Here is a 10,306-nt window from a genome sequence, read left to right on the forward strand (position 1 = left end):
GTAGAGAGGCCTCTGCATGCGGAGCTTGTCCATTGTTGGAGAGGCTCCAGAGACAAGTGGGACCTACTTAGTTCTAACTAGGCAAACCTAATAAAGTGGCTATTGAACATATAACATATAAATTATACACATCCATCCATTCCATGCAGGGTCTGCAGCCTTTTCCTGGAAGCACAGAGCATATGGCCAGGGACACCCTGGATGGGACTGCAGAACACAGCATTACACACACACACATACATACACACAGCATTACACACACAGCATTACACACACATACATACACACAGCATTACACACACACAGCATTACACACAGCATATTACGCACACAGACATTACGCACACAGAATTACATACACACACAGACATACGCACACACACAGCATTACATACACACACAGCATTACGCATACACACATACACACACAGCATTACACAGCATTACACACTATGGATAACTGACACACCCCAACTCATCTAAACCACCTGTTTTTTGATTGCGGGACAGAAAGCCGGAGTACCAAGAGGAAACCAGCATAAATATCAGAAATTGGTCCTTTGATAGTAAGATTCCCATAAACCTCAACTTCAAGCCACTGGCCACAAAAGAGTGAGCAAAGGCAAGGAAAAGCTGGAAAATCGATCCCATTTCCCAAGATGCTTACATGCCTTATGGATACACCTCAATGGGTGGTGTGCGTTTTGAAGTCTGCTTTTTTTAAAAAAACACAGATTTAAAAAATAATAATAAAATAAATAGAATTCCATTTTAATTTCATTAAAATTAATAAAACATGATTTACATAAATTCAATTTGTATGAATAGAATTCCATCTTTAAGAGAGAACAAAATATCAGCTGGAAAACTGGACCGGTCCATTCGAGGCATATGAAACGGGGAAAACTGGACCGGTCCATTTGAGGCATATGAAACGGCCTTGCAGATAAACCGAAGAGGGAAAGAAAAAACTCTGAATGAAAAGACAGAAGAATAATTAATGTTCAAGAAATTAGGTTAACATTTGTGCAGACATAATTTGGCAGAATAGAGAGGTCTCACAGAAAGTAAGCCATTGCAACCTAGACCATTAGCACAGACATGCTATTTAAAAACCAAATAAACTCTCGAAAATCCACCATATTTAAAGTGTGATCACAAGGCTCCAGATTCATCGTGATCCTCTGCAGGATAAGTGGTTCTAGAAGACTGATGAACCAGTAATGCAGTTATTTGCGGTAACTGAATTTTCCAATAAGGACAAACATAACGTCAAATGGTACTTATTTATATTATATTATGTATATTATTTTGCTGCTCAGCGAATGACTTCAAAACAGCTTCCAATTCTTACTCACCGTTTACTGGCGGACTTCCTCAAGGTCACATGACAAAGCAAGACTTCAGTGTTCTCTGCATGTACCGATAAACCCCACTTTTTAAAAATTCTCTAACTGCTGGTCCTGTTCATGGTTGCAGGGCTCTGGAGTCTATCCCATAGGCTACGGGCACGAAAGGCAGGGAACAACCCAGGGTGGGGTGCCAACCCATCGCAGGGCACACTCACACACGCACACCCTTGGGTAATTTGGTAACTCCAATTAGCCTCAGCCTGTTTTTTTTTTTTTTTTTTGATTGTGTGGGGAAACCGGAGTACCTGGAGGAAACCCCACAATGACACGGGGAGAACATGCAAACTCCACACACATGGAACCATGGCAGAGACTCGAACGCTGGTCCCAGAGGTGTGAGGCGACAGTGCCAACCACTGCACCACCGTGCCGCCAGAAATGTAAACCTATACACACAAATGTTACATATGCGTATTAGTAACATTTCCCAGAGAAACTGTGTGACGGAAATGTGCCGGTTTGAGAGCGTTAGCTAATCGGCGTGCACATTATCTTTCATTCATTATCTTTCATGCATTACTTTTTTGCGAGACTGGAGGACTGGCTGCAATATGGAAAAGTACTAAACATATCTATGCAGGTTCAGCTAACTACATCTGTGGTATTTTCCAACCCACTCTGTCCTGTGAATGTCAGTGGACGGTCAGCATCACATGAAGTTTAGCTATGAAATTAAGTATGTGCTTGATGTGCTTTTCTTGGCGTTATCACGGCCACGGAGAAACCCCCTCTGCATGAAGCAAGTCCTTCTACATTAATCCTTAAGTACAATTCATCCAGCGATTAAACTGTTACCATCCTTGGCCTTTTCATACTGCTCTAAGCCTTTCTGAAGAGCACTTGAACGAAAATTTCTCCATTTTCGGGCTGCTAAATGAGTATCATGCCCCAATCAGTAATCAGGACAAATGGTCTAATCACTTACGTTATTCACGCCGGCTCCGCCAAAGTGCCAAGATCCAGTGGATGCTCTTAGTTACTGCAGTTGCGGATTACTGTGGATCGTGTCTAATGAAATGTAGGTTACAGGTTATTGGGGCACATTTTAACACCGAAATGAGGATTTTTTATTTTGGTCCAAGAAAAAAACAAAGGAAAAAAAAAGGGACCCAAAGAAAGGAGCTGGGATCTACACTGGCCCATCAACAGCTAACCTCAATGACAAAGTAACAGCTAATAATAATTAGCCTTAGCAATTAGCCTTAGCTGCCTCGGATCCCACACATGTAAACAAAAACCTCCAGCAGTGTGCACAATAGTGCTAATTAGCTAAAAACTGTGAATTTTATGTGCTGTCCTCCCGTGTGGGACCACGCAGCAGCCCTGAAACAGCCAGCTGCTTCCCACGATGCTAAGCTATGCTCGATCAGCCGTCTATCGACATACTGTAAAATCTACCAGACATGCGCTATTAAATGCAGCACACAAGGGTTTAGCTACAAATGCCTATGACATCCACCCAGTAATCTTCCATAATGGTTGAACATTAAGGGCTGTGGTGGGCCTGCAGCCTATCCCGGGAAGCAGCGTGGACACAGGAGGGGGTATCCTGGATGGATGTCAGCCCGTCACATAAATACCAGTACCTGAAGGAAACCACCGTCATAACCGAAAATCTAGTGTTGATCCCCTTAGATTAGCATTAACCGCTTTGGGACATTAGTGGTGGTGAATATTCAAAGCATGGCAGCTCTCACTAACACCATACAGAGATGAAGTAAAGCAATAGCAGCTGTAGACGCACAGGAACAAAAAATTAAAAAAGTCACATGACCGGGGCAGTTTAATACCTTGCTTCATGCTGTCTAAGTGGTGTTTCCACAGCACACACGGCGAATCACCAGGACTTGAAAGTGAAAATAAATCCCACAGAGGACAGACTGCTGAATCAAGGGGTGTGGGGAGGGGGGGAGATAGCTGAACATCAATGAAAAAGGTAGAGTCACATGGAGTCCCTTTGTCTCGTGGAGGGAGGGCAAGCTTGAGCTTACATACAGAGATTGACGCGGTCGTCGCTCATAGCCAAGGTGTGGTGTTGAATTTCAGGAATTTAATTAGAATTACATCACCCACGGCGGGTCTGTAGTGGAAGGGACAGAGACAGTCAGGATGTAGCTCAGCCTACAAATGGGAGCCGAGTCGAAACATTTGGACGTGAACGCTGCTCTGTCAGCTGACAAACTGCAAGCTGCTGTATGAAACTGAGCCACACCAGTAGGGAGATCAAAGGCAATTTATCTTATCTTAACTTGTGTGTCCCACCCAGAACAAACTAGAATGTTATTAATTACCGTATGGGAGTGATAATTGGTGCAATGATATTCATATACACATATCCACAATTTTTTATTTTTATATATATATATATATATATATATATATATATATATATATATATATATATATATATATATATATATATATATATATATATATATATAAAAATACATTTTTCAAGAGGCACTTACACGCCCAAAACCTTGTCAAAGACATGGCAAATATAATTGTCTGGAGTGTTTCCTCTTACAAAATACTTGCAGAAACTTTCGTTAAGAGTAGAAGATAAACCCTGACATTAATGAAAAACATCCAAATGAAATGAAACAGAACTTCAGACCAGACACAACACACATACCTTGGCTCCCCAAGGTAGACAGGGTAGACGAAAACGATCTTTCACACTTTGCATGAACCCAGCAAAGCTTGGAGCTGACTTTCACAATTGAACATGTGGTAAAGTTTGGGGGTAAGAGAGTAAAATCAGAACTCTGTCAGTGTGGGGCCCAAACACACGCACGCCATGAGCTGTTCTTAGTGCAAAAACCAAACTCTGTGTTAAACAAAGACATTTTCTACTCCTCGCTGATTAAGCCCAACCACAAATTAACTCACAGCAAAGAATGACATCCTGTATCATTATCCATCCAATTTCTACATCCACTTGTCCTATACAGAGCCGATTGGGGGGGGGGGGGGCAGAGACTATCCTGGAGGCTACAGGTGCAAGGTAGGGAATAACCTGGGATCGGGCACCAACCCCCCACAGCGCACTCACACAGTTACACCTACAAGCTATTTGGCAACTCCAATTAACGAGGAAACCAGAGTACAACACAAGAAACCCCAGTACAACACAGGGAAAACATGCAAACTCTACACACACAGAGCCAGGGGGCGGAGACTCTGACCCAAGTCCCAGAGGTGTGAGGCAGCACTGCTAAGCACTGCACCACTGCACCACTGTGTCGCCATCTATCCATATCAATTAGCCAATAAGGGCTGCAGTTACCCTGGAAGAGGGCAGGTAAACGCCCATCACAGGATGCAAGTCCACTGCACAGCACAATCTCAGAAACTTGCTGTTTCATTTGGTCAAAATTGAACTCCTTCCTAATAAGTCTTGCGTCATTCAATGCTGTGCTGCAGAAACTACGATAACTGCATTAACCTCCAGCCTTCCGGAACATTCAGTAACCCATGTGTAATTTGGAAGGGTTCTGTGTTCCTATTCCTCTCCCCCCTTCACGTCAGGCTAGCTCTCTTTCTTTCTCCCATCTTTGACCTTATGACGTTCCTCAGAGCTTGTAGGACTGGAGCCAAGATTACTGCCCACGCTCTGGTTACTCAAAGGAAAAGCCCCAATTATCAACAGATGTTAGAAACAATGGCAAAGAGGAACCAGCCCAAATATGGAGGCAACATTTACTCTGCACAAAATCCAAAATGCCCCAGTGCGAATACAACATAGAGTTCTCGTATTTTCATCGCATTTGATATAAAAAGATGAACAACCCAGCTTTCATAAGAGCTAATAAAAGATCTAACCAAAGATGATCTTTAATAAATCCTTCAGAATGTAGGAAGAAAGTTATTTTTTGGTGTTTAATAAGTGGAAGTTTGGATTAACAGTATGCCACAATACAGATATACACATAAATACATCACTCATTAATAAAATTTCTTAACAGCTACGCAGCCCAAAGCTAAAAACACATTTCATACATTGAAAGACAACCTAGAATATCTAAGTAAAAATTTACACAAATGGGCAGCAGTTTAGCTTGAAACTCCAAGCGTTTCCACCCATTTATTTGTGCAATCAGTAGATTTTTCCAAAACTCTTATATATGTTTGTAATGTGAAGAGTTTAACTACCACCGGTTGGACTGTGAGAGAAATATTTATCATTAGTGATGCGGACACCAAAGTTTTATAATAGAAAAAGCAGCTGGAAACTACAAGCCTTACAGAAGCGGACTGAACAGATAAGATCAGCCAGGGGGCGGGGCTTGTGTAAGATGAGCGAAGATAAGAAATCAGCTGATCAGCAGATACCTCAAAGAGAACTGGAGATTAATTCTCCACGCAGAGCGAACAGACACCATGCACCCAAGGGACAGTAGACAGTATCTCTGTATCAAGCATCCGAACTGCACAGGACACGCCTCATTCTCTCAAAAGATGCAACTGCATCGCTCGCTTATCATGCAAGCACAAGACGGAAGTGTGACGGCAAGAAGCAGTGAAGAATAGATGCCTCCTTCGAAACGTCTGATAATACGGCCATGCTTTACCAGCAGGAAATAAGTGTTTCCGTTAGGAGGACATGACAACCCCCCGTCACCACAGCCGAGGGATGTCGCCTCAGAACGTAACAGTACCTCCGCTTTGGTCGACTCCATATTACCCCAGAGATTCCAAAATGTAACTTCCAATACATGCAGAAATCATTCCCTCCCCCCCCCAGACTTATTCCTACCGGAGAACTCCTTGACTCAAGCAGAGAGCCACAGGTTCAAACAGGACACCACCCACGGAATGATCACACAGCGGTCACTTTCTGACCAGGGGCCAAGTAAACCGCCCACACCAAAGTCCTTTCTGGACATCAAATGAAAGACAGAAAAAAAAAAACAGAACAGAAAAATTGCACTCTGGGGACAGGGAGGATTATTTTAAAATGGTGGTTTCTCCAAAAAAATTTAAGACAAAAAACTAAACTGAAAGTTGGAAATGGGTCCTCCACCGACATAGCTCCATCTGTCTACTCCAAAGGAAACGTGCCTTAATGCCTCCATCACGTACGGTTTAGCTGTATCTGCATGCGGGGGACAAGCTCACGCTGCAGCCAAGCTGGACTCGGTAAGGTGACGTGCATTTAGGTGTGACAACAATGCGAGATGACTTCTGCTGCCGGACTGACCACCATAATGAGGCCGAAGATCATCCCCCCCCCATAATCCCCGCTGTCATCCGCTGCACGTTGTCCTTCAGCAGTTACGCCGCTGATGTCCCGGCAACAAGAACGAACCGCAGGCAAATACTCCAGCAGCTTGGTGTTTAGCGGCCTTTGTCTCTGAAGACATGAAGACTTACGAGACAGTCCACCTGTTGACCTCCTTTCAATCTTGAACTATACGATCTTCCTGCAGCTCGTTGTCATCATAAAGCATTTAGAAACGGGCAAAGTTACAACGGAACACTCACCCCTGACACGGACATCTTTATGTCCTTTATTACATTTACAAGACAGTCACAAATTCAAAGGTCAAAGTTTATTTATAAAATCTCCGGGCGACTGTGTTTTCATGTTCATCTTCTATTTAAAACCTAAAAAGCCCCTAGAGGAAAGTGCAAGAAGATTTTTCAGAAGAATTTTCCATCTGGGTTCATACAAGTGTCTGGACAACTAAACTGACCAACACATCTGGTCTGGTTTAGAAACAGTATCTGTCGTGTGCTAGTAACTGACTGCAAACCCTTTGAATGCCTATAAGGACTGCTGACTCCAAGAAAAGTAATAGGTTAGTACTACTACTATGCAGCAAATACTCACTACAGCAAATACAACAGCAAGAAAAGAAACCGCTATCTTACAAGATCAGAGAGTTACAGCGATGACACTAACTGTTTAGATGCAGGAATGGAAAATGTTACACCGCACGTTCAAAAGCCGAGGCCTTAAAATTGCAAATCAAAGCCCACCGTAAAGCACCGACAACAACCCCAAAGCAAAATCCCAGGCGCACGAAGCAACGCATAGACGCTTCGTATTAGTGCGGCTGTCACACTGTAGCCGGCTGCATGCCCACAGGTCGCCCGAAAAATATCTGTCACCCTCGGTGCATGCATATAGTCCTGCATAAGGTCACTTCGGACCACACTGGACAAAATAGATAAAACATTAGAATACATCTGACGAATAAATGACTGTCGTTTGAATAGCTTAAGATTTAATCCCTCTCGTCTTTTTCTAATGCCCTGCCAGTGCGCATCTACCCAGTCCCATTGTTATACGGCCGCGATCGTGGCAACTAAACGAAAGCAACGTGCCTCATTGCTGCACCCTAAGCCTTTTCCCCTGCAAAACCGTCCCGCCTGGGCAGCACTGTCACGGTCCCGACCCGGTCCCGACCCCGCCTCGGCGTCCCACCGCCGCCCACATCGGCTGCAGAATTGTAAACGGGGAACATGCCGAAGGCGGAGAGGAAGAGGCGGGCGGTGAATCGCTCCTCTAAGCCGACTGCCGGTACCAACGATCCGACAGTTGACACCGCTCCGGTAAAGCCGCCGGAGTTGCAAGAATGAAATACATGTTTTTTTGAAACATCATTTGGACTCACCGAGTGGTTGACTCCCCACATGAGGACGCTGAGTAGCGGGTCGCTGGCACGGAAGAGCTTCACTTTCTGAGCCACGAAATGCTTCTTCTTGGTCTTGGTCTTGCTGGCGATGGAGGCAACGATACCGCTCGCCGAAGCCATGCCGATCAATCTGGCCGCACACTCAGCGATACACCTTATAATGAACTGTCCGCCTTATAACTAGCTGCGGCCAGTGCAAACCCCGACGCGCTCTTAAAAACCAAGACAATAAATAATAATAATATCAATAATAATAGTGGATCTTCTTAAAACCCAAGCATTTTTCTCCGCCAAAATGAATGTCCTATCGCGCTGTGCTGATGCTTGTGTGATGCAATCAGAAACTCAGGCTAATGATAATAACTAACTTATTTTCTGCGCTAGCTAGCTAGTTTTGCAGCAAACCGCACTTCCCCTAGACATCATTGGTCACCCCCTTTCCTTCCTCAAGCCCGAACCCCATATGCGCCCGATCGGAGCTCGCCGATTATGCCACCGTCTTGCTTTCAAAACGACAGCGAGTTGATTTCAGTAAGCTATTGTTTCACTAAGCAAAGGCGACAATTAAAAATAATGATCTATCTACAGCAAATACCAATGCTCTCTAACGTGCCCGCACCATCCCAATACGCACCCAATTCAGGATCTGCCACGTTAAAACACGTTTCCCCCACTTTATGTTCCTTCTCCTCCAAAAGTGAAAATGTACGGAAACGTTCAGTTACTCCGAAAGCGGGGAGAAAGCAGCGCTGCAATGCCGCAGATCGCTGAATTTTAATGTTTAAAAAGCCTGCAGCTGACTCCCAGCGCTTCCGGCTGGCTGCCGCTCTGCCCGCTGACAACTGGAAGTGGGAGGCGGCCGAGCGAGCGGCGCTCCGACGGGCGCCGATCGTACCTCCGTTTCGTGGCCAATCGAAGGGCAGGAAATACGCTCGAGGTGGCAGGAAAATAAAACGCACAATTAACAAATGCATAATTTACAGTATTTACGCAACCGTACATTTTTAATCAACACCCACTAAGAGAATCATTCTCGAAATATTACGAAAAGTGGCTTATTATCATAAAAGGGCAGTTCAGTTTTAGTTTCAGTTTCATGTGTTACGAGTCTGGTGCCGATTCTGAAGGGGGAGTCAGCACTGAAAACCCAAAAAAATCGTGCATCTATTACTAGTGGTTTAAAACGTGGGCGTGCAATGATGAAATCTTTGTAGTGTCCAATCGGACGTGCATTTGCCTTAGAACAGTACAACGAGACAATGGGAGCAAAATTAAAATTCGGCACAATAATTAAAAGCAGAAGACTCAACAAGTCCACCATTAGTGGGGAAATTGCGGGAGCGTACGGGTGGAAAGAGACATCAAAACAATCGGCCTTAAAATTATGCATATCGTCTCATATCCTGCCATTTACCATATATCGCCTTTGTTCCGCGAACCAAGGGGATTTAATTCCGCTTGCCTTCTATGGCAGTCGCTCGGGCTCAGCGTTGTTGCGCATGTCTCGATTCACTCTCATGCTGGAATAATCTTGTTTCAAGTGCAGTGGCGGGGGTTTTCTCTAGATCATCACAATGAAGACATACGCCCATATTTTCCTAGTAATTTTATAAAAAATTTAATTGATCTCCCTCTTATTTTGTCTCTTTATTTCTGTAAATTGTTTCTTGGCCCTATTTCCCGTGCCATTTAGATTATTTTTTTTCTGCAAATGCAAACCTGGGCCTAGAACCAATGCCAGGTCGCATAGGGCCCAAGGCAGGGGTACACCCTGAATAGGATTCCACTTCATCTCAGGACACACATTACCATTCAACAAGTATATCCTATGTGCAGGATGGAGATGCAGGATTTAAACACCCAGTCCTGAAAGTGTGAAGCAGCATTGATACCCACTGAACCAATGTTACATCCACATTTTAAATTCCATTAAATGTTAATATGGTGGCAGCTGAAACTGGGAAGTAGGAGTTTAGTAATAAAAATATAAAAAGATCAGAACAACAAAATAAGTCATGTCATTTTGGCTGACATAGATCTCTCAATACTCACTAGACTGTATGGAATTCACCACTTGTTCTCACTACCATTTCCTTAAACATTTTGTTTGTCTCATCTCCTGCTTTGGCTTTATGGTTCAGATTTGTCCTGCTAGGTTTTCCTTGTCCTACGCCAGACATCTCTTTCCACCATGGCTTTGTTTATCTGCTACCCGTTTCATAACCTTCTCTACATGCGTTCTTCCTCCAG

General features: G+C 43.9%; 1 protein-coding gene across 2 annotated transcripts in view; it reads right to left on the minus strand.

Annotated features, from left to right (window-relative positions):
* pip4k2aa (phosphatidylinositol-5-phosphate 4-kinase, type II, alpha a) overlaps positions 1-9,169 on the minus strand; it is a 35,446-nt gene extending 26,277 nt beyond the window's left edge. Inside the window, exons 1-2 of one of the 2 annotated variants that reach the window (XM_023800259.2) lie at positions 8,691-9,164; positions 8,036-8,268 (exon numbers count right to left, since the gene is read on the minus strand). In XM_023800259.2, the coding sequence (XP_023656027.1) occupies positions 8,036-8,176 (141 nt within the window). In that variant the 5' untranslated portion in view covers positions 8,177-8,268; positions 8,691-9,164. Of the gene's footprint in view, positions 1-8,035 lie in introns of both variants that reach the window. The other variant, XM_072712082.1, reaches the window with a different exon arrangement.
* Between the last annotated feature and the right edge of the window lie 1,137 nt (positions 9,170-10,306).

This window comes from Paramormyrops kingsleyae, chromosome 1 (assembly GCF_048594095.1).
Source record: "Paramormyrops kingsleyae isolate MSU_618 chromosome 1, PKINGS_0.4, whole genome shotgun sequence".
NCBI lineage: Eukaryota > Metazoa > Chordata > Actinopteri > Osteoglossiformes > Mormyridae > Paramormyrops > Paramormyrops kingsleyae.